The sequence below is a fragment of the Hypanus sabinus genome, chromosome 14 (assembly GCF_030144855.1).
Source record: "Hypanus sabinus isolate sHypSab1 chromosome 14, sHypSab1.hap1, whole genome shotgun sequence".
In the NCBI taxonomy this organism is placed as follows: domain Eukaryota; kingdom Metazoa; phylum Chordata; class Chondrichthyes; order Myliobatiformes; family Dasyatidae; genus Hypanus; species Hypanus sabinus.
This window is the reverse complement of record NC_082719.1, coordinates 44390057-44416061: the sequence shown is the minus strand read 5'-3', so window position 1 is coordinate 44416061 and position 26005 is coordinate 44390057. Positions and strand designations below refer to the sequence as shown.

The 26005-nt window shown below is 39.5% G+C and overlaps 1 protein-coding gene across 5 annotated transcripts in view; it reads left to right on the top strand.

Annotated features, from left to right (window-relative positions):
• The window catches only part of pds5a (PDS5 cohesin associated factor A), a 159604-nt gene that overhangs the window by 112960 nt on the left and 20639 nt on the right, over positions 1-26005 (top strand). For all 5 annotated transcript variants that reach the window (XM_059989059.1, XM_059989057.1, XM_059989056.1 and 2 more), the window contains exons 24-27: positions 3823-3946; positions 5275-5479; positions 8324-8438; positions 8886-9018. In XM_059989059.1, coding sequence (XP_059845042.1) covers positions 3823-3946; positions 5275-5479; positions 8324-8438; positions 8886-9018 — 577 coding nt within the window. The remainder of the gene's footprint in view (positions 1-3822; positions 3947-5274; positions 5480-8323; positions 8439-8885; positions 9019-26005) is intronic.

The window sequence follows — 26005 nt, the reverse complement described above, 5'->3', positions numbered from 1 at the left end:
TTTAAATTACTGAAGAGGATTCTGAAGGATATCTTTGGAAAGATGGGGGTCCATTAGGAGTAGTCAGCATAGCCTTGTGCAAACTCAACTTCGATGAGCTGACCAAGAAAATTAATGAGGTCAGAGCAGTGCATATAGTTTATATGGCCTTCAGTAAGGTAGTTGATAAGATTCCACACTAGGCTGCTCTGGGAGGTTAGTTCACATGGAATCTAGGGAGAACTGGCTAACTGGGTACATTTAGGTGATAGTGGATAGTTGATTTTTGAATCAAAGGTTTAAGTGGTGTGTGTGGGTCAGTGTCAGGCCCATTGCTGTTTGGATATGAATGTACAAGGCCTGGTTTGTAAATTTGCAGATGACACTAATAGGTGGTATGGTGAACAAAGAGGAAGGATATTAAAAGATACAGGGAGATCTTAATCAGCTGAATATCTGAGCTGGGAAATGGCAAATGGAATTAAATTTATGTAAGCATGAGGTGATGCATTTTGGGAAGTGAAATCCAGGTAGGACTTTCACAGTGTGCCCCTGCAGTGTTGTAGAACAGAGGGACTATGGAGGATGAGTACATTATTCACTGAAAGTAGAGTCACAGCTTGATAGGGTGGTGAGGAAGTCTTCTGGCAGCTAAACAGGACACTGGCAAAGCCTCACTTGGAGCATTGTGTTCAGTTTTAGTCACCTTGCTGAGAGAAAGGATGTTATTAAACTAGAAAGAGTTTAGAAACAATTTACACTTAGACTGTCAGGACTTGAATTATAGGAGAGGTTGGGCAGACTAGGACTGATTAAGCTGATCTTATAGAAGTGTGTCAGATCATGAGGGTCATAGATAAGTTGAATGCATTCAATCTTTTTCCCTGAGTTGGGGAATCAAAAATTAAAGGACATAGGCTTAAGGTGAGAGGGGAAAGATTTAGGAGGAACTTGAGGGGCAACCTGTTGTCACAATGGGCAGTATCTGTGGAATCAGTGCCAGGGGAAGTAGTTGAGGCAGGTACAACAACAACAACTTTTAAGACAGTTGAGCAGGTACGTGGATTGGAGGTGTTTAGAAGGTTACGTGCCAAACAATTGCAAATGGGGCAAGCTTGGAGAGGGTTTTTTAGTTGGCATGTGCCATTTGAGTTGAAGGGCCTGTTTCTGTACTATATGACTCTGTGGCATGCTTCTGACAAACTAGTGAAAGGTATATTCAGCTCTAATAAAACTCTTTAATTGTAAAGACAATGTGCAGGAATGTGCATTGCACCATTTATTAGTTGTCATCATACAAGATGATCTGGACTAGACTTGTGGCTTTCCTGTTTTCTGCCCTATATTAAAGATCTGTACTTTGAAGTGTTGGTCCTAGTCTCATTCTGCATTACCATGTTCTTGTGCTGCTCCATGGTTTGTTAAAGTATTAAATCTATTTCCCAAGATTCATCTCTGTCTTTCTATTACGTTTTCTTCTGCTGCTTTGCTGTTATGAGAAAGTACTACATTGACCAGTCAAAGTCCAACCTATTTCACCATTGTCATCCTGTTGTAATGGAATATTGGCTGCCACAGTATCATTTCCGTTTTCCACCACTAATTGCTTTGCCTCCTAGTTATCAGCACTGAGTCAAACAGAGGAGCATGGAATTGACTGCTTTGGCCATTTATGAAAGATTGCGTTCCCCATATTGATCTTGTAGCTAAGTCATGATCCACTTGGTTATTTCACAGGCTTTTATCTCTCAGGTAGTTATCTCTTATTAATATAGTTATGGCCATTTCTTCAGCCTGCTACTGATTGTGTCTCAGAATGGATCCATCTTTTCTATGGACTACAATTATGTGGCCATTGTCTTATTGCTTCCAATTTGTTAGGAGTGTTGCCTTGGTGAAGCAAGCCAACTGTCCACTTTATTACTGCTGCTTAGTGAAACTATGATGATGTGAACCTATGATCATGCCAATCTGGTTCCAGACAGTGGTTTACTTATTTCAGAGCCGTAATTCTGCCAGTAGTTTCTCAAAAATACAACTTCTTATTCAGAATCCTGCAATTATGACTGAAATAGATGAGATTAATTTGATTTGGTCATTATGTCTTCTTGCTTATATCTTAATATTGTGTTGAAAGGTAATTAATCCAGCTGGATTTTCCCTCCGCTTATATTTGAATTTTACATAAGCTTTTTTTTATGTTATTGGCTATGTTATGTCATTTTTTATGTTATTTTATGTTATGTTAGTGTTTGGTGAAATTACATGGCTAATATGCAACAACGTTGTATGATACTGCCATGAAAAGACTTACAGGTGTTCCAATCAGTGAAATGAGATTGGAGGTTTGGGTTGTAGAGGTGTCCTACCCTAGAAAAGACACACAAAGTTAGGTTACTAACAGAGCCTGCTCTTCTTAATGTGCACCATGCCTCAATCAATACAATTTTCAGAGGACCTTAGAAGAAGAATTGGAGAGATGCATGAAGCTGGAAAATGCTACAAAAGCATTTCTAAAGGCCTGAGTGCTCATCAGTCCACAGTAAGAGAAATTGTCTACAAATGGAGGAAATTCAGTACTGTTGCTACTCTCCCTAGAGTGGGTGTCCTGCAGAGATCATGCCAAGAGCTCAATGTGCAATGCTGAAGGAGGTGAAAAAGACAATGGTAACAGTAAAGTACCTGCAGAAACCTCTAGCACTTGCTAAAGTCTCTGTTCATGTATCCACTACAAGAAAAACACTGAACAAAAAAGGTGTGTATTAAAGACCACCACAAAGCAAACCATTGCTCTCCAAAAAAAAATCATTGCTACATTCCTCAAGTTTGCAAAAGACCACTTGGATGTTCCACAATACTTCTGGGATAATGTTCTGTGAACAGACAAGACTAAGATGAACTTTTTGGCAGAAATGCACACCGCTATGTTTGGAGGAAAATGGGCACTACAGACCAACACCAAAACCTCATCCCAACTGTGAAGCATGGTGGAAGAAATATCATGGTTTGGGACTGCTTGGCTGTCTCAGGGTCTGCACAGCTTGCAACCGTTAAGGGAGCAATGAATTCAAAATTGTATCAAGACATTTTACAGGACAACGTTGGGATAGCAATCTGTCGCCTGAAGCTTAGTAGAAGCTAGATGGTACAGCAAGACAGTGATTGGAAACACAAGTAAATCAACAGCAGAGTGGTTTAAAAGGAAGAAAATTTTGTGGTTTGGAATGGCTAAGTCAGAGTCCAGATCTTAACCCAATTGAGATGACCTGAAGAGGATTGTTTATGTAAGGTATCCCAGAAATATTGATGTATGATAACTATTTTGTATGGGGGAATGGTCTAAGGTTCCTCCTCGTCATTGCGCAGATCTGATCATCAGTTACAGGAAATATTTAGTAGTGGTTATTGCTGCTAAAGGAGGTTCTGACTGTTATTACATACAAGTGTTCACATACTTTTTCCAGCCTGGACTGTGAATTATTAAACAAGGTGTTCAATAATGACATGACAAACACAATAGTTTGTGTGTTATTAGTTTATGCAGATTCTGTTTGTCTTTTATTGTGACTTAGATGAAGATCAGACCATATTTTATGATAAATTGATGCAGAAAGCTAAGTAGTTGCAAAGGGTTCACAAACTTTTTCTTGCAACTGCATATAAGTGTAAGAAATCTTTAATTTGACGAACTAAGATTATCAGGTAGGTAATTCACTACTTTTGGTTTAGACTTTTAAACTTCCTCCTGTTGTCAGTATTCTGGTTGAGAGTTTCTAAAAAATTATAAGTACATTAGGTGGAGCTATGCTGTGATTAGTTGACCTTGTTTTCCCTGTCTTGCAGTAAATCTGATATGTCTCGATTACGGTTGGCTGCAGGATGTGCTATACTAAAACTTGCACAAGAACCTTGCTATCATGAAATTATCACCCCAGAGCAGTTCCAACTTTGTGCACTTGTTATAAATGTAAGTGCTTTATTTTCATCATTTGTGTTTAAACTCTGTGCTCCTTCAGTCTATTTATAAAATTTCCAAAAAATCCTACATGAAGAAATGCTTTCTTCAAATCTGTGCAATTCAATCCTATCTCAAACCATGCTGGACAAACCTTGTTGTTTATTCTGGGATTATTCTTTTAACAATATAAAAATGTTGCTACGAAAACCTTCTAACTACAGGTTTAACTCTTACAAAAAAGTGAAAATATTTTATTGTGATGCCTATAATTATTAAAAAATTAAAACAGTTGTGAAATGAGAGGTTAAATGAACTTTTATAATAGTGGCAATTTTTAACTGCATTTAACAATATGTAATAATATCAGTTTTAATTAATATACTTTTCATGTTATTAAGTTAGAGTGAGTGAAGAATATTTAGTTAATCGGGCAGCCGCATATTTAGGAAAACTTTTAAAGAACAAAAGCTAATTGAGAAACTTGTAGGGATTTCCTTTGTTTATTTGGGACACCATGCCACTTAATTGGGACAGGAGACTGTAGTTTCTAACTAGCATCAGTCCATACGCTTGTGTGAGCGTTAGAACATCATGCTTCATGTGAACAGTTTTTAAATAACGTCAGTTGCGTACATTTGTTCATTGATAATTAGAAATAAGCAGTAAGATCATTCAGAACCGTTTTGGTCACTGCGGTTTCAAGCATTCAGGCTTCGAGAGAACAGAAACAGCTTGGAGTGAAAATGAAGTGATTTCACTACCTCAAAAGAGTTAGAAACTATGAAGAATTTTAAATGAAAATGAAGATTTGGAGGATACAGTCATTGTATGAAAGCAGTCCATTATCTGCATTGGGTGGCTGTGCTGATTTTGTTCTTTTACAGTCACCCATGGTGCAGATGAATTTGTCCAATAGATGTTAGGAGCTAATACGCATTTTTATAGTGCTACCGTAAAATTGGCAGTGTTCTAATTTGTTCTGTATTTCATTTAAATACATAATTTGTTACTCAGTTTCTTTTTTATACCTTTCTAACTATTTCCGTGAAACTTTGGCTAATTGGGGCAGCCACTTAATTGGGCCAAAATGTATTGGTCTCAGTGTGTCCCAATTAATTAGAATCCGCTATATTATTGAAACAACATTGAAAGAATAAATCTTGGATAATTTAAATGCCACCCCCTACCCCCCAACCCCCCAAATGAGCTATCATGAAATTAGCAAACTGCTTCTGTTTTGCCATAGAGGTGAGCATTCGTGACTCTCCCATTCATGTTAACAGTTTGTTGCATTACCTCAAATAATCTATTGATTTTATAACTTTTGTTTTTAAAAGGACGAGTGTTACCAGGTGAGACAAATATTTGCTCTGAAACTTCACAAAGCCCTCGGAAAATTAATGCTCCCATTGGAATATATGGCGGTGTTTGCACTCTGTGCCAAGGACCCTGTGAAAGAGCGAAGAGCACATGCCAGACAGTGTCTCCTTAAAAATATAAGTATACGAAGAGAATATATTAAACAGAATCCAATCGCTCATGGTTAGTACAGTAATTTACAATATTTTCTTAAAAGAAGTGTTTTACAACTGACAATGCATTAGTTTCAGTTTAAACAAATTCTCATTATTTATTTCTTATATTCGCTTGGCATGCCCATCAGCTCCACCATGATTTTCTTACTACTTACCTTTAGGGATGTGGGTAGTCCCTGGTAAAATGCTGCAGGGTTTACAGGAGGAACATAGAAACTCTACACACCAAAGGTCAGGGTCAAGGCTACATTGCCAGATCGGTGAAACAGCACCACTTGGTCTGTCACTGTGCTACCCCTATGATTCAACTTTGTTTGAAAGGGATAAAACAAGTAATAGGAGGCCATTTAGATGAATTACATTGTGGGACGTATTATTGGAATCAATTCTGAGAAGAAGAATGCAGATTAATCAAAAACAGTATAGAGTAATATCGCAAAGACATGGCAGGCCATTTGGCTCAGCAAGTCCATGCTGACCATAGTGCCCACTCAGCTATATCCAATTACCTGCATTTGTCCCAAATCCCTCTAAGACCTACCCCTCCAGGTACCCATCCAAGTTCTTCTTAAATGTCACTGACCTCCATTCTGTGAAACAACCTTCAATCACCACTCGTTGCTTCTTGACCTCCAAGCCAATTTTGAATCCACCTTGTGAGCTCTCCCTAGATTGCATTAACCTTCCAGACCAGTTTACTATGTGGGACTTTGCCGAAGAAACATCCACTGTCCTAGCCTCATCTACCCTTTTGGTTACCTCTTCAAAAAAACTCTTAAGATATTCATCAAGCATGACTTTCCATGCACAAAATCATATTGGTTCATCTTAATTCTTGTATATCCAAATGCAGTCAACTAGATTTCTTAAGGGAAAGTTGCAAAGAAATCAGAATTTGTAAAAAATGCTTTTGATGTCATCTGCACTGTTTCCCCTTTTACTTTTTGTAATATATATAGACTATCTTATAAGTATAGATAGATAAGGTTTGCGAAAATGGAATCGAAAAGGAATCGAAAATGATGGTGTGAATGACAGGAGACATGCATAAACTGCAGGAGGATGTTGATGCTCTGGTCAGTTGTGCAGAAAACTCAAATAGAATTCAGTCTAGAGAAGTGAGAGGTAATTGATTTGAGGAAGGACAACATGTGAATCCAGCTTCTTAAAGGTGTTCAGAAAGGTTGGTAATATGGATAAGAAGACATCTGGTGTACTGTTTTTTGTTACCTAAGGAATAAAGCATAAGAACAAAGAGATTATGCTAGAATCATATAAAACACTAACTAGGCTACAGCTTGAATATTATGTACTGTTCTAGTCACCTTATTACGGGAACATCATACACAACGGAGAAGGTGCAGAAGAAATTAACAGGATATTGTCAGAGCTGGAAATTCAACAATGGGGATGGATTAGTAGGCTGGGGAAAGACTGGGGGAGGTTGGGCGAGATTTAGTTGACAAGTATTATGTTATGAGGGGCATAGACTGAGTAAACAGGCAGCATCTGTGAAAAGAGAAAATAGTTACCTCATCAGGGTCTTATTACTGTCCTCCAGATTCACTTTTATCTCCTAAAACCATTTGTGTATTATTAAAATCTGCTCATTTTCAGAGTTCTGTGAAATTCTTGGTTTTAATGTCCAGCACTTAAAGCAATATTTGGCCTTTTAGCTCCTAGAACTGTTACTTTCCTCTTAAACTCTTTCACTTCATGAGACTTCCATTTCCTATTCCATAAACCTAGCCACTCCATTCATAACTGGCATCTTGGTCAACAGGTTCATTTGAATTTCTATCTTTATGCATGATTGAAGACTTAAGCTTTGCTAAATTTTTGCCAGGCTTAATTAACCTAGCCTTTATCCACTGCTTTGCTTTCTAGATTCCCAAATAGTGTTTTCGTCTTTAATTATTCTGTTTGAGGTCCTGTTCCATTGCTTCACACTCTTAGCTTTCCTACTTTTACCTTCTCAATATTTTGCATCTGCTTTCTAACCCCATAATAATTCATCATTAATTTGCAGCATCCCTTCCACGGGTATCCCAGTTTCAAATCCTACTTGAAGTTAGTCAGATTCCTAGGCACCTTTCCTGCCATCCAATGAGCAGCTGTAAGTATTGCCCTACAATTTGCTTTTATCTGAATCTTTACAACTGCTCAAAGAACAATATTCAAATTTATTCCTAAACTTTGGAACAACAATTTCCTCTTTCTTAAGCAGAAATTGCTTTTGAAAGGCAAGGAATGCAAAAATGCTAAAATATGCAATATATAAAATAACAAAAATAATGTTTTTTTTCCCCAGTCCTGCCATGAATATAAATCCTGTGTCCTTGTTCTCAATTTGCTTGAGTATAGATTTTGTTCTGAAAGGTTATAATGAAATGGTAGCTTTGGGAATAAATGACATGTTTAAATCTGGTCAATTCAAAAGGGGCATTTTTCAAAGAAATAGGAGAAACTGGGTTCCTTACAAGATGCTTTCTAGAGATATTTGTTATAGGACAAAGGTGAATGAAATTGAAGTACAGTTAGGCCTCTCAAGTCTGGAATTAGATCAGTGCTTATAATCTTCTGATCTCAATGGGAATTGCTAGCTATCCTTTTCAAAGAAATATCGTATGTACTGTGAAAAATACAATAGTGTTACATATTTCAAGATTAAATCTTGCAGTAAAAGTGATTGGAATATTCAACATATTAATGAATTAATGTAAAACTAAAATATATTTGCTTATTTTTGTCTAATCAGGTTATTTTGAAGATTCTAATTTGCTAGAATTGTATGCATCAATAAAGTTTTTTATCAACTTTTAAATATACTTTTCCTTTGTTTTTTCTGTAGAGAAGCTTTTGTCACTATTACCAGAATACGTAGTTCCGTACACAGTTCATTTGCTAGCTCATGATCCAGATTTTACCAAAACACAGGATATTGAACAGCTACGTGACATTAAAGAGTAAGTAACATTTATTTAATGGCATTTACTCATTTACTTATTTTGCAGTACAAGCCCTTCTGGCCCTTCGTGTCATGCTGCCTCAACAATCCTGATTTAACCCTAACCTAATCATGGGACGATTTTACAATGACCAGTTAATCTACTGGTTATGTCTTTGAACTGTGGGATGAAACTGGAGCACCTGGAGAACACCCACGCATTCCATAGGAAGGCATACAAACACTTAACTTGTAAAACCGACAACCCCAGGATTGAACTCTGAACTCCAAAGCTGTAATTGCATTGTACTAACCCCAATGGCATCATCTATTGTAATTTGACCTTAAAATGTGTATATTAGTTTAAATGCTGAATTTGAAATTGCCATCTGTTGTATCCTTCTTGAGTGTTTCCTCTGATGTACCTTAAAACTAAGCTAAGATTTTTCTAATTATATTTGGTAAGGTGCCTCTGGTTCATGTTGGAAGTTTTAATGGCGAAAAATGAGAATAATAGCCATGCTTTTATAAGGAAAATGGTGGAGAACATCAAACAAACTAAGGATGCCCAAGCACCTGATGATGGCAAAATGAATGAGGTGAGATGTATATATTTGCAGCACACTAGAATCAGAATCAGGTTTATTATCACCGGCATGTACTGTGAAATTTGTTAACGTAGCAGCAGTTCAACACATTACATAATATAGGGAAAAAAAATCAATCAATTATGGTATATGTATATTGATTAGATTAAAAATTGTGCAAAAACAGAAATAAGTTAAATATTTAAAATATGAGGTAGTGTTCACTGGATTAATGTCCATTTAGGATTCGGAAGCTGTTCCTGAACTGCTGAGTGTGTGTGCCTTCAGGCTTCTGTGCCTCCCACCTGATGAAAGATCTTTCAGTATTTTGGTCTATGCTATTAAAATTGAACTGAGCCCCTAAATGGAGTTTAAAGAGTTGCACAGATTTCTTTCTTTATTTTGCAACATAGTGCAGAATAGGCCCTTCAAACCACACTGCCCCAGCAACTCCCAACAAATTCAATTAACCCTAACCTAATCACGGGACTATTTTTTTACAATAACCAATTAACCTATTTGGAACATCTTTGAACTGGAAAGAAACCAGGGCATCCAGAGAAAACCCACACGTTCCACAGCGAAGACAGACAGGCACTCCTTACAGAATGACACCAGAAATGACTTCCAAACTCCAAAATGCCCTGACCTGTAATTGCATCATGCTACTTTGACATGTCTGTTGATATTGCCAGAAAATGTTTTTGTTTCATTCAATGGGAAATGATGTTGCTGATTCAGCCAGCTTTTATTGTCATACTGTAATTGCTCCTGAATTGGCTGCAATTTCAGAAAGCAATTAAGAGTCACCCACTTTGTTTTGTTTCTCGGGTCACATGGCCAGCTGGGATCAATAGCTCTGTGCAGTCAGGTGATTTAGGGATAAATGAATTTTGAAACTAATTGTAGGATAGACAGGAAAGTGTTGCTGGTAGGGTGTTTTAAGGTAATTTGGGTCAAAGACTACTTCCTTCCATTCCATTTCAAGGATTTGCCCGGTTTTAGGGTTGATGGTTGTGCTGATGACAGTGGTGTGCTGATTTCTTGTTAAAGCCTAGTTGGAAGGTAGTAAAATGTTTGTACACTTAAATGTAAACATAGACATGATTGTTTGATGGGGAAAGACCGATTATGTGAGCTCAGGGACAAGCAATTCTCCATTCCTGCTGCCTTGGTTTTCTTGAACTTCATTAACCTGCTCCTTTCCTTCATCTATTCCAGCCTGTTATCTTGCACTCAACTTCTTGATCCCCTGTTCCTTTCCAACTCCAAGCAACCTTTCTTAACTGACTGTTTCTATCATCTTGTGTACTCCCAAGAAAGGTCTTAAGAAAAGTCGGATTTCCGTTTAAAATCTCTGGGAGGTTTTCATTTTGTCACTCAGTTCTACCTGTGTTGCTCATGCCCTCAGGAAAAGCTTTAGTCGGCCAATCAATGAGAAGCTTCTCTGCTGGTTTTTTCTTCACCATACTGTGTGAATCCTTCAGTCTGATCCTTCCTGGGCCACATTACCAAAAGTTTTGTAAAGGACTAACTGCACTGAATTGTTGAGTCCCTTTTCTTTTTTACAAGTTAGTGAGAAATGTCTTCATGATAAGCAATGTTCAGAAACAGATAAAACAGGATGAAGGAAAAGAGGTTACTCAAGGCTTTGCTGCTGTCTAGTTTACTATTTACCAGATACATGATATTTTACAGCATAAAATTTGAAGTTCAGTGCTACCTGCTGTATATGGTTTTTTTATGGGGGTATCAAATTTGTCAGTATTTCTTCTTGAGTGTCAACCTTACCAAATGCCCTTTCCTTGACAGACGCAGCAGTAGCAAGCTCTGCAGTCAAAATGCTTATTGTCTCTTAGTATGAATGTACTTTTAATTAATACCAAATAGCTCTTCTAATGTTCAAAGAATACACTGGAGCCTTTTAATAGTGGGATCTGATCAAGTGTATTTTGCAGATTAGACCTATCAATACTTAGCTAGTTCTAAATTTCCATACATGTTTTTATGCATAGAATTATGGGATTTACTAAACAACAGATGGCTCTACATGTCAATTGATTTCAGTCATGGAATCCTTTGAGAAACCTGGGTTTTATTTATTTATTGTTTCTGAGTAATCAAATTTCTTCAATATATATTTCTTCAATGTTGTTTGTCATATACATTAATGATCTGGATGATGGGGTGCTAAATTGGATTAGTAAGTATGCAGATGATACTAAGATAGGTGGCGTTGTGGGTAATGAAGTAGGTTTTCAAAGCTTGCAGAGAGATTTAGGCCAGTTAGAAGAGTGGGCTGAAAGATGGCAGATGGAGTTTAATGCTAATAAGTGTGAGGTGCTAAATTTCGGTAGGACTAATCAAAATAGGACATACATGGTAAATGGTAGGGCATTGAAGAATGCAGTAGAACAGAGTGATCTAGGATTAATGGTGCATAGTTCCCTGAAGGTGGAATCTCATGTGGATAGGGTGGTGAAGAAAGCTTTTGGTATGCTGGCCTTTATAAATCAGAGCATTGAGTATAGGAGTTGGGATGTAATGTTAAAATTGTACAAGGCATTGGTGAGGCCAAATTTGGAGTATTGTGTACAGTTCTGATCACCGAATTATAGGAAAGATGTTAACAAAATAGAGAGAGTACAGAGGAAATTTACTAGAATGTGACCTGGGTTTCAGCACCTAAGTTACAGAGAAAGGTTGAACAAGTTAGGTCTTTATTCTTTGGAGTGTAAAAGGTTGAGGGGGGGACTTTGATAGAGTTATTTAAAATTATGAGGGGGATAGATAGAGTTGACATGGATAGGCTTTTTCCATTCAGAGGGCAGATTGAAACAAGAGGACATGAGTTGAGAGTTGGGGGCAAAAGTTGAGGGGTAACACGAGGGGGAACTTCTTTACTGAGAGAGTGGTAGCTGTGTGGCACGAGCTTCCAGTAGAAGTGATAGAGGCAGGTTCGATATTGTCATTTAAAGTAAAATTGGATAGGTATATGGACAGGAAAGGAGTGGAAGGTTATGAGCTGAATGCAGGTTGGTGTGACTAGCTGAGAGTAAGAATATGGCACAGACTAGAAGGGCCGAGATAGCCTGTTACCATGCTGTAATTTTTATATGGTTATATTATTTTAGTTTTATAGTTTCTTAAGCAGTGCATGTCAGGACTGGCTTTCATCTCTGGCCTTAGATTTGCTAGTTCTGAAAGTCTGTCAATAACATTTGCCAGGCAGGATCTCTGCACTTCGTCACCCACTGTTCACTTATCATTCAGACCATTCTAGTGGAATCAGGGATAGAGTGGGCCTGGAAGAGAGGTCCTGAAGCTCCAGCCCTAGGGATGTTCAGGTGTATGAAGACCAAAGGCATTGATTCAAGACAATAAATATATTTGTCACAATAACATGGATCTTGTGCATTTGGTGGCATGCAAGATTTAAATGTTATCATTTGACTGGCCTGGCATTTGCATCAGATGATTAAAGCTTTTTTTGAAAATGTTTCCATTATCTTAATGTAGTTCATTGATTTTTTTATTGAGGGGAGGGCTTCACTTGTGATGAAATAGTCTGTATTCAACTCCTTCTGGAGTCTTTTCTGTTCCTGGGCATTGGTGTTTTCTTTGCCAGGCCATGGTGCAGCCAGCTAGGATATTAACTGTGCATCTATAGAAGTTTGTCATAGCTCATGACTTATCTTCTGCTTTAGCACCATTTTCCTACACTGACTCAGCACATTCCAACCCCATAACATGTACAAGGGCAAGGGCAACAAAAGCATGGGAGCAACAGCACCCTGAAAGTTGCCTTCCAAGGCCCACACCATTCTGATTTCAAAGTATATTGTGGCGACCCACTTTCTATGCAGGCGAACCAGCTCACAAATAGCCAGCGCGCGGGGGGAGATTTTGGTAATGCACCTCTGATGTCATTTCCGCCCGAAAAGGACGGGCGCTAGGGATTAAATGCCAGCGCCGCTAAGTTTGAATAAACTAGTCTCCAAAGTACATACCGACTGCGTGTCGTTATTTCAGCGCTGTGTGTAGCACATCGCTACATTGGTGACCCTGACGGTCCAAACGGGATTTGGACCAAAGATGACCGACTCTTCATCTGTTCACGCAGTTTCGCTAAAACTGCCGACTTTCTGGACGCTGCGACCACGCGTGTGGTTTAGCCAAGCAGAAGCCCAGTTCCAGATTCGGCAGATATCCTCTGATTCCATGCGTTACTACCAAGTGGTGAGCGCCCTTGACCAGGAGACGGCCGCCCGGGTTGCAGATTTCTTTTCTTTTCTTTTCTTTTCTTTTTTTTTTCCAATCTTTTTATTAAATTTCATATATAAAAAAAACAACACATAATAATGAATAGATTACAGATTCAATAAACTTGAGATTACATTAGTAATAGGATAATAATATCCTATTAAAACATCCATCAACAAAAGGTACATAAATCCATCAAGTCTATATAAATATATATGAAAAAAAAACAAAAATAATCATCAAAAAAAGAAAAAAAATTGAGATTATATATGAGAAAAAATGTATATTAAAAAAAATACTAAACTATAACTAACATGGGCAATAATAGTACTTTATAAATATATGAAGGTGTCAAGAAAAGAACTCCGGAACTCCATACCTGAACAAGGATAAGTAGAGAAAAGGATCTGAAATAGGCCAAATTAATTCATATGAAAGTGTCGAATAAATGGTCCCCAGGTTTCTTCAAATTTAATTGAAGAATCAAAGATAGTGCTTCTGATTTTTTCCAAACTCAAATAAGAAATAGTTTGGGAGAACCACTGAAATATAGTAGGAGGATTTACTTCTTTCCAGTTTTGTAATATAGACCTTCTGGCCATTAATGTTACAAAGGCAATCATTCGTCTGATTGAAGGGGAAAGCTGATTGCCATCTTCATTTGGTATACCGAAAATTGCAGTAATAAAATGGGGTTGTAAATCGATATTCCATACTGAGGAAATGACATCAAAAATGTCCTTCCAATAGTTATGTAAAGTGGGACATGTCCAAAACATGTGAGTCAATGAAGCCACTTCTAAGTGACATCTGTCACATTGAGGATTAATATGCGAATAAAATCGGGCAAGCTTATCTTTAGACATATAAGCTCTATGTACAATTTTAAATTGTATTAAAGCATGTTTAGCACAAATAGAGGAGGAATTAACCATTTGTAAAATTTTTTCCCATTTATCTGTTGATATATTACATCGAAGTTCTTTTTCCCATTCTTGTCTAATTCTATCCGATATTTCTGGCTGTATCTTCATAATCATGTTATAAATAAAAGCTACTAATCCCTTCTGACAAGGATTAAAAGTAAAAATCAAATCTGAAAAATCCGATGGAGTTGAATTAGGAAAAGATGGAAGAATTTTATGTAAGAAATTTCTAATTTGTAAGTATCTAAAAAAATTAGATTTAGGTAATTCAAATTTGTTGGATAGTTGATCAAAAGACATCAAAGTACCTTCAAAAAAAAGATCACGAAAACATTTTATACCTTTCCTTTTCCATATACTAAAAGCTTGATCTGTCAATGAAGGTTTAAAAAAAAAATTACATAAAATAGGGCTGTCCAGAGCAAAGTTTTTCAGATTAAAAAATTTGCGAAATTGAAACCAAATTCGTAGTGTATGTTTAACAACAGGGTTAGATATCTGTTTATTGAATTTGGCTAAATCAATAGGAAGAAAAGAACCAAGAATGGAAAATATAGAATATCCCTTAACCTCACTACATTCCAAATTTACCCACTGTGGGCACACAGGTGAATCCAAATCTAGTTTCCAGTACATTAGGTTACGAATATTATTCGCCCAATAATAAAATCTAAAGTTAGGTAAAGCTAGACCACCATCTTTTTTAGACTTTTGTAATTGCCTTTTGCTTAACCTAGGATTTTTATTTTGCCACACAAATGAGGAAATTTTTGAATCAATATTATCAAAAAAAGATTTAGGAATAAAAATTGGTAAAGCTTGGAATAAATATAAAAATTTCGGTAAAATCATCATTTTAATAGCATTAATCCGACCAACTAATGATAAAAATAAGGGAGACCATCTTGTAGTAAGTTGCTGAATTTGATGAAGCATAGGTAAAAAATTCAGTCCAAATAAATCTTTATATTTCTTGGTGATTTTTATACCTAAATAGATAAAGTTATCAGTAACAACTTTAAATGGCATCCTATCACTCAAAGTTTGCGCGTTTAAAGGGAATAACTCACTCTTATCTAAGTTTAACTTATAACCAGAAAAGCTACCAAATTGAGCCAACAAGGATAAAATAGCAGGAATAGCCCTACTAGGATTAGAAATATATAACAACAAATCATCAGCATAAAGCGATAATTTGTATAACTTCTCATTACGGGTAATACCAAAAATATTAGGAGACTCACGAATAGCAATAGCTAAAGGTTCTAATGCAATATTAAATAATAAAGGACTTAAAGGACAACCTTGTCTCATACCACGAGATAATTGAAAAAAAGAGGATCTATAATTATTTGTAAGAACAGAAGCAACAGGTTTATAATATATTAATTTAATCCATGATATAAAATTAGGACTAAAATTAAAGTTTCTCAATGCATTAAATAAATATGTCCATTCAACTCTATCAAAGGCTTTTTCAGCATCTAATGAGATAACACATTCTGGGGTTGTAGGTGATGAAGTATAAATTATGTTAATCAATTTTCTAATATTAAAAAAGGAATACCGATTCCTAATAAAACCAGTTTGATCTTCTGAAATAATCTGTGGTAATACCTTTTCTAATCTAATGGCTAAAATTTTTGTAAGAATCTTAGAGTCTACATTTAATAATGATATAGGGCGATAAGATGCACATAAAGTAGGATCTTTATCTTTTTTAAGAATTAGATAGTAGCTTCATAAAACGATTGAGGTAATCTCTTCTTAACAAACGCATCATTAAAGATTTCACATAGCCAAGGAGAAAGCAATAAAGAAAAAGTTTTAAAAAATTCTACAATAAAACCATCAGGACCAGGAGCTTTCCCTGAATTCATTGATGAGATAGCCTCTCTTATTTCATCCATAGAAATAGGAGCATCAAGCAAGCTACAATCTTCATCTATCAGTTTAGGAATATTCAAGTTATTAAAAAAATTATCCATCGTAAACCGGTCACCGTCAAATTCTGATTGATATAAAGATTTATAAAAATCTTGAAAAGTGTTATTGATTTCTTTATAATCAGTAGTTAAATTACCGTCTTGTTTACGAATTTTAATAATTTGTCGCTTAGTCGAAATAGCTTTTAATTGATTAGCTAACAATTTACCAGTTCGATCGCTATGAATATAAAATTGAGCCCTAGTCTTAATTAATTGATTCTCAATTGAGGAAGATAATAATAAACTATGTTCCATTTGAAGCTCAACTCTCTTCTTATAAAGTTCTTTGGTAGGAGTAACGGAATAAATCTTATCAATTTCTTTAATTTTATCCACCAATAAAGCTATATCTGAATATCTTTGTTTTCTTTTACCAGCGGAATATGAAATAATTTGTCCACGAATAAAAGCCTTGAAAGAGTCCCAAAGTATTCCTTTGTCAATCTCTTCATTATAGTTTGTTGAAAAAAATAAGTCAATTTGTTGTTTTATGAAGGTAATAAATTCTGGATCTTGAAGCAAAGTAGCATTAAGTCTCCAAGATCTAGTATTGATAGAAGAGTCCGGAATCTTAATAGATAACTTCAAAGGCGCATGATCCGAAATAGCAATAGAATCGTATTTACAATCAATAACATCTGTTAATAAACGATGATCAATAAGGAAATAATCAATTCTAGAATAACTATGATATACATGTGAAAAAAATGAAAATTCTTTATCTTTAGGGTTCAAAAACCGCCATATTTCAGTAATTCCAGAATCAACCATAAAAGAATTAATAAGTAAAGCTGATCTATTCGGAAGAGTTCGAATAGGTTTAGATCTATCCATCGAAGGATTCAAACAACAATTAAAGTCTCCACCCATAATCAACATATATTCATTCAAATTAGGAAGAGAAGTAAATAAACGTTTAAAAAATTCAGGACAATCAAAGTTTGGAGCATAAATATTAACTAAAACAACTTTCCGATTAAAAAGTGAACCAGTTATCAACAAAAATCTACCCTGTGGATCAGAAATAATTTCATAATGTGTAAATGAAATTGAGGCGTCTATAAAAATAGACACACCCCTAATTTTAGCGGTACAATTTGAGTGAAATTGTTGACCTTTCCAGAACCTAAAAAAACGTTGATTATCCTCCCTCCTAATATGGGTCTCCTGTGCAAAAATAATATTAGCGTTCAATCTATGGAATACTTTAAATATTTTTTTACGTTTAATCGGATGATTTAAACCATTAGTATTCCACGAGATAAAGTTAATAGATTTATCCATCATACCAATATTAATTGTGTGTATCATAAAAGGTTAAAAAGACACATAACCCACAATTTAGGAAGAAGGAAAATTGATTCAGGAGCAACCGGAGATCCTGACACCTCAACAATATTAACAATTTAAAGTCAGCCCATAAACTAAAAGCAAAAGCATGAAAAAAGATCCCTCCCCCCTCCCCCCACCCTTTGAAAGAAAGCCAAGCGGCAGGCGCATAAACTAATACTAATATTACCCCCATTTCAAGATGGCAGCTCCATAAGAAAATTTTTTAAGAAAAAACTATATAACACCCTAATTAAAATATAGAGTTGCAAAAAAAAATATATATATATATATACCTACATATATATATATACATACACATACACACACATATCAGACAAGTCAAAAAAAAACTAAAATAGTAAAACCAGAAAAATCATTAATAATAAAAAAAATGAACATTAAAGTTTAAAAATGTGATACACCTTTAAAAAAGAAATTCCATATTCAGATACAAAGATGACGTTTCACAAGCCAAGACTTATGGGAAGAAGAAACGACATTTTGAGAAAGCCATATTACAAAATATGAATATAAATTCAGCAATCTAATAAGAAAATTTAGTAAAAAAAAGAATTCAAAACCTTTGTTCCATTTCTAAATACAGGCAAGCAAATAAACGCTTATAAAAAGTAAAGACTTATGGGAAGAAGAAACGACATTTTGAAAAAATAATTCATTATTACAAAATACAAACGTGTATAAAGAAGGATATTATAAAAATTAAAACAGCATCTATAAGCAACAATAATAGTAGTAAAAAAAAAGACCCAGACCCGTAGTTCAAAATAAAAAGTTATAACCCAACTTCCAGGGTTAAAACTTAAAATGAAATGGCATCCTCTCTCCAAAAAAAAAAATCTTCAATGTAACTCATAGTTCAAGTTGCACTAGAGGATCGATATTCTTCAACAAATTTCTTCGCTTCTTCAGGAGTGTTAAAAAAGTGTAGACTGTTGTCGGGCAGCACCATTCTAAGCTTCGCTGGATACATTAAAGCTTGTTTAAATCCAATTGAATGAATCTCTGCCATCACTGGTTTAAAAGCGATCCTGGCTTTCATTACTTCATACGAATAGTCCTCAACAATTCGAAATGAGTAATTTTTGAAGGAGATCATACCTTTTTTACGAGCTAACCGAATTAGAAGCTCTTTCTCACGAGGATAATGAAGGCGAACAATCACCGCTCGTGGTTTATCAGACACAGACGAAAGCCTCGCAACTCTGTGAGCGCGGTCGATAACAGGTTCATTTTTCAAACCTTCACCACCGAAAATTTCCCACAGTAATTTAGAGAAAAATTCAGTTAAATCACCGGACTCAACTTTTTCGGGAATTCCGATGATGCGCAAATTCTGTCTGCGAGAACGATTTTCAAGATCAGTAATTTTAAACTTATACTGATCTAAAGTTTTAGCAGTCGACTCTATCTTCTTCTCTAACACTTCAATTGTACGTGCTTTTTCACAAATTGATTGTTCAAGAGTCGTGATCTTATTTCCAAGCTGCTGAACCACTAACGCCTGCGACTGAAACTTAGTTTCAAGCAATTTAACAACTCCTTCAAAATCGGATATTTTCGTAGTAATCCTCCTTTCCAAACTTAACAGTTTACTGTCCAATTTACCTTCTAGTCTGCCTTCCAGACCCGCAAATTTAGCATCCAGTTTATTGTCCAATTTACCTTCCATACCCGCAAATTTAACATCCAGTTTAATGTCCAAAAGACCAGAAATTGCGTCGATGGATACAGGATCCTTAGCCGATTTCTTACTTGTAGCCATTTTAGGTTTGACAAGATTAGATCAACTATTATTTTAGGAAAAAAGGGTCAATCAAAGGTAGCAACTCATATGATTAAGTTCGAAAAGATCTAATCAAAGGGTGATTATAGTTAAAAAAATAAAGAGCGCCTAAAAGGCAGATGCTTACGTCGCCATCTTGAAACTCCACCCCCCCCGCAGATTTCATACTGTCGCCCCTGGAGGAAGGCAAATATGAAGCATTCAAAGCGCTGCTCATTGGGACCTTTGACCTCTCACGACGTGAGCGAGGTGCCGCCTGCTTCACCTGGACGGTTTGGGAGACAGACTACCGTCAGCATTGATGAACGAGATGCTGTCCCTGACTGACGGACACAAGCCCTGCCACATGTTCGAGCAAGTGTTCCTGGAGCAGCTGCCCGAGGACATACATCTGCTGCTGGCTGACGCAGATTTCAGCGACCTCCGGAAGGTGGCGCCCCGGGCAAACATGCTGTGGAAAACCAAGAGGGAGACCGTGGCGTCCGTCGGTCAGATTACCAGGCCACGTGCCTAACAGCGGACCAGACCAGGTCCGGCGGGGGGCACACACAACACAGAGGCAGGCGTGAGGAGGCCAGTGAACAGTAGTGTTTCTACCACCAGCGGTGGGGCACAAAAGCCCGCCGTTATCACCCGCCCTGCAAGGGACAGGGCCAGCTGCCGCTAATGACTATGGCGGCTGGCCACCAGGACAGCCTCTTGTACATCTGGGACAAACAGTCGGGACGTCGCTTCTTGGTCGATACCAGAGCAGAGATCAGCGTCTTACCCCCGACGGGGTACAACACCCACAACAGGAAGCCAGGACCCACCCTGAGGGCCGCAAACGGCAGACCGATACGGACCTATGGCACCCGCACAGTGCAGCTGCTGTTCGGCGCCAGCCGGTTCACGCGGGACTTCACACTGGCCGCGGTGGCTCAACCACTCCTGGGGGCGGACTTCTTGCGAGCTCACAGCCTGCTGCTCGACTTGCAAGGGATAAGACTGGTACATACCGAGACTTTCCAGACGTTCTCCCTGGGTGAAGCCAAGTTGCCGGCCCCACACTTTGACTCCATTACACTGTCGGACAACAAATTCACCAGAATCCTGGCGGACTTTCCATCAATTCTGGCACCGCAGTTCACGGCAGCCATGCCCCGACACGGGGTACAGCACCACATTCTGACCCAGGGACCACCCCTCCACGCCCGCGCACGAAGGCTCCCCCACAGAAAAGCTCCACCTGGCGAAGGAGGAGTTCAAGAGGATGGAGGAATTGGGGATCGTACAGAGGTCCGACAGCTCATGGGCCTTCCCCATGCACATAGTGCCCAAAGCAGCCGGGGGTTGGAGACCATGTGGCAACTACTGCAGACTGAACGAGGCTACTACCCCGTGCCGCACATACAGGACTTTGCAGCAAACCTGTACGGGGCAAGAATATTTTCCAAAGTAGACCTTGTTTGGGGATACCATCAAATCCCGGTGCACCCTGAAGACATCCCCAAAACGGCACTCATCACCCCGTTCGGCCTTTTCGAGTTCCTCCGAATGCTGTTCGGCCGGAAGAATGCCGCACAGAAGTTCCACCAGCTAATGGATTCGGTGGGACGCGACCTGGACTTTGCATTCATCTATTTGGACGACACACTTATAGCCAGCAGTTGTCGTCAGGAGCATCTGTCCCACCTCCGCCAGCTCTGAGTGATTTCGGCCTCACAATCAACCCGACCAAATGCCTGTTTGGTCTCGATACCACTGACTTCTGGGCCACAGGATTACCAAAGGCGGGGCAACACCTCTGCCCGCCAAGGTAGACGCGATCTGCCACTTTGCCCAGCCCGACACGGTCAAAGGCTGCAAGAGTTCATTGGTGTGGTGAACTTCTACCACCGTTTCCTCCCCTCAGCAGCCCGTATCATGCGCCCTTTGTACACCCTGATGTCGGGTAAAAGCAAGGACATTACTTGGGATGAGGAGGCCGCAACCGCTTTCGTTAAAGCCAAGGAAGCCTTGGCCGATGTCACGATGCTGGTGCACCCCAGAACGGACGTTCCGACCGCCTTCACAGTGGACACATCCAACACAGCAGTCGGTGGGATGCTGGAACAGCTCATCGAGGGGCGCTGGCAACCCCTGGCGTTCTTCAGCAAGCACCTACGACCACCCGAACTCAAGGTCAGTGCTTTCGACCGGGAGCTGTTGGCGCTGTATCTGGCAATCTGGTGTTTCAGGTACTTCTTAGAAGGCAGCCTGTTCACCGCGTTCACGGACTACAAACCGTTGACCTTCGCGTTCACAAAGGTGTCTGATCCCTGGTCGGCTCGCCAGCAGCGACATCTGTCCTACATCTCCGAGTACACGACGGACATCCAGCATGTCTCGGGAAAGGACAACGTCGTGGCAGACGCACTCTCCAGACCAGCTGTCTAGGCCCTGTCCCTGGGGGTGGACTATGCAGCACAGCAGGCAGTCGACGAGATGCCCAGCTACAGGACCACAGTCTCAGGTTTGCAGCCACAGAACTTTCTCGTAGGCCCAGGTGATAGGACCCTCCTGTGCGACGTGGCTACTGGCCAACCTTGCCCCATCGTCCCGGCCTGGAGGCAGCGAGTTTTCGACTCCATACATGGTTTGGCGCACCCATCTATCAGGACAACTGTCAGGCTGGTCTCCAGCAAGTTCGCTTGGCACGGACTTCACAAGCAGGTCAGTGAATGGGCCAGAACGTGCGCGCAGTGCCAAACAGCCAAGGTGCAGCGGCACACTAAAGCCCTGCCGCAGCAGTTGGAACCCACCCACCGGAGGTATCGTGGGCCCCCTACCAGTGTCCCGAGGAGCATGGTACCCCCTAACTATGGTAGACCGGTTCACGAGGTGGCCAGAGGCGGTCCCGCTCACCAACACATCTGCCGATTCCTGTGCCCGAGCGCTAATCGCAACCTGGGTAGCACGTTTTGGGGTACCGGCCCACATTACCTCCGACAGGGGCGCCCAGTTCACCTCCAGCCTGTTGGGAACACAGCTACACCACACAACTGCCTACCACCCGCAGTCGAACGGACTGGTGAAACGCTTCCGCCGTCACTTGAAGTCGGCTCTCATGGCCCGCCTGAGAGGACCGAACTGGGTGGATGAGCTTCCCTGGGTCCTGCTTGGAATTCGTACAGTGCCCAAAGAGGATCTGCATGCCTCGTCGACCAAGTTGGTGTACGGCGCGCCCCTGGCCGTCCCAGAAGATTTCGTACAAGCCCCAAGGGGGCAAGAGGAAGAACCTGCAGCAGTCCTAGACAGGCTACACGAAAGGCTCGGCAACCAGGCCCCCTTACCAACTTCACAGCATGGACAAACCCCGACCCATGTACCCACAGACCTGCAGAACTGTAAGTTTGTGTTTGTACAAAGGGGCGGACACCGGGCACCGCTACAGCGGCTGTATGAGGGGCCATTCAAGGTGATCGACAATAACGGGTCCTCGTACGTTCTGGACATTGGGGGGAGAGAAGAGGTTTTCATAGTGGACCGACTCAAACCAGCCCATGTGGACTTGGCGCAGCCGGTCGAGGTTCAGGCACCGCGGCACAGAGGCAGACCTCCCAAACAGAGGCTGATCGAGACTGTGGACATTGGGAGGTGTATCGCCAGTTCTGGGGGGGGGCAGAGTTATGTGGCGACCCACTGTCTGTGCAGGCGAACCGGCTCACAAATAGCCAGCGCGCGGGGGGAGGCTTTGGTAATGCACCTCTGACATCATTTCCACCCGGACAGGGCGGGCGCTAGTGATTAAATGCCAGCGCCGCGAAGTTTGAATAAACTAGTCTCCAAATGACTTACCAACTGCGTGTCGTTATTTCAGCGCTGTGTGTAGCACATCGCTACAATATTGTAATTCATTCACTGCTGCTGGGTCATATTCCTGGAACTCTCCCCCAGTAGTATTGTCAATATACCTTTACCTCAAATACCATAAGGCACAGCAAAATTAGGCCATCTGGCTCGAGCTTACTCCGCCATTCCATCATGGCTAATTTATTATCCATTTTCCCAGCCTGGACCATAATTAAACAAAGTGTTCAATAATGACATGTACAATAGTTTGTGTGTTAATTGTTTAGGCAGCTTCTGTGTGCCTTTTATTGTGACTTAGATGAAGATCATTTTATGATAAACTAATGTAGAAAATCAAGAAATTGCAAAGGGTTCACAAATTTTTCACTACAACTGTATATGTGTGTGTCTGTCTCTTTCATTGTGTGTGTGTCTCTTTCTCTCTCTCACTCTCACACACACACACACAATTGCAAGCTGTCAGGAGGCTGACATAAGAGTCCTACCAGTGGCTGCAAATGGCAGGGCTGAAGGACTGCTCATGGCTGCATGGATCAGTGGGAGCAGGGGTCTGTCACACCTGACAAGACCCAAGACACCGTGCAAGGAATCTGCTGAAGTCATCCAGCACATAGTAGCAGGGTGCAAGATGCAGGCAGGGCCTGCATACACTGAATGGGTGAATGGGACAACCAAGTTGCCGGAATAATATACAGGAATGTCTGAGCAGAGTATGGGTTGGCCATTCCCAAGTCAAAATGGGAAGCACCTGAGAAGATAGTGGAGAATGACAGAGCTAAGATCATGTGGGACTTAAAGTAGGTACCACATATAGTAATACTGGGCAAGGAAAAGAAGAAAGCAATAGTAACAGATGTGGCAATTCCAAATAACAGTAACATTACTAAGAAAGAATATGAGAAGCTGAGGAAATACCAGGGCTTGAAAGAGCAGATAGAAAGGATGTGGAAGGTGGTGATAGGAGCACTTGGAGCTGTGACACCTAGATTGGGAGAGTGGCTCCAACAAACCCCAGGAACAATATCTGAGATCAGGCCTCTAGCAGAGGCCGTGGGATTGAGGGAATAAGTGCACCTACACACTGCCCATAAGGGTTGAGAAAAAATATATACATATATATGTACAGCCCCTATGATGCTGTTACAGCTTGGGGTGTTCCAGAGTTCAGTGTAGTTCAGTTCCAATGCAGTTGTGTAAGGAGTCTGAATACCTCTGGAACCTCCATTACCTTTCCTGGCGGCGTGTTCCAGGCACCTACCAATCTGTTAAAAATGGAACAACTTGCCTTCAACTTGCCCCTCCTCACCCCCCACCATCTGAAAGTTATATCCTTTGATATTTGACATTTGCATCCTAGGGCAAACATCTCTGGCTATCCAGAGATTCCAGTTAATTGGGTCATTATTTAATTGGGACACTGTGGCATTTAATTAGGACAAGAGACTTGCCGAACAGGTTCTCTCACTGACTGCTGGTGAGAAATAAGCAGTAAGACAATTCGGAACTGTTCTGCTCATTGTGGTTTCAAGCATTCAGGCTTGGAGGTGCCAGAAACAACTGAGAGTAAAAATGAAATGATTTCTCTACTTCGACAAGTTAAGGAACTGCAAAGAATTTGAAGGTATTGACAGTCATCTTGAATATTACAGTGAAAATGAAGATTTGGGAGATGCAATTGTCAATTGCACTATATGAAGGCAGTTCATCATCTGCACTAAGTGTCTGCGCTGATTTTGTTCATTGCATATACTGGATGAATTTTTCCATCGATAACAGGAACTAATATACAGTTTTATTGTACTGTGGTACTATTAGTGTTCTAATTTGTTCTGTATTTTAAATACAAAATTTGCTACTCCATTTGTTTTTTTTTATTACTTTTTAACTATTTCCATGAAACTTCAACTAATTGGGGCAGCAGCTTAATTGGATCAAATTTTACTAGTCCCAATGTGTCCTAATTACAAATGTTTGTAAATGGAATCCATTGTGTATACTTCTATCAGGTCACTTCTCAGCTTCTTGATACTCCCAAGTTTTTAAAAGAATCCCAAGTTTGTCCAACCTTGCCTTGTAGTTGTGCCCTTTCCAAAACCTCTACATCTGTTATGTAATGCAGTGATCAGAATTGCACACAGTATTCCGTATGTTTTATACAGCTGCTTGTTACTTCCTACTTTTATACTGTACTCAATGCGGTGGCCAATAAAAGCAAGCGTGATGTATGCTTTTACCACCCTCTCGACTTCTGTTGCCCCTTTCAGGGAGCAATGGATCTGCACCCAAGAGTTCCTCTGTATATCAGTATTACCATTTACTTGAATATCTTTACTTTTAACCTTCCAAAGGGCAGTTCCTCTCACTTTACAGGATTAAAATCCACCTGCCATTTTTCTGCTCATATTTCTGATCTGTATTAAGTATGTCCTTTTGACAATCTTCTTCAGTATCCACAATTCCACCTATGATTGTATTGTCTGAAAGCTTACTATTTAGCCCAGCTATGTTCTTGTGCAAGTCATTTATATAAATCATAAACCACATAAGCCCAGCACTGATCAGCATCGAACGCTATTAGTCACAGATAATCAGAACATTCCTCTACCACAATGTATTCTTCTGTGGCGAACCCCATTGTCCAGTTTATCAAGTCACTGTCTGGCTGAATCTTCTGGATCAGTCTACCATGTCAAATGCTTTTGTAAAGTCCCTGTAGACAACATCCATTGCCCTACCCTCGTCAATCATCATCCTCACTTTCTCAGGTTCATAAGACAAGTCTTTTCCCATGTAAGTCCATGCTTTTCCAAACGTGAATAAATTCTGTCCTTTAGAATCTTCGCCAATAATGC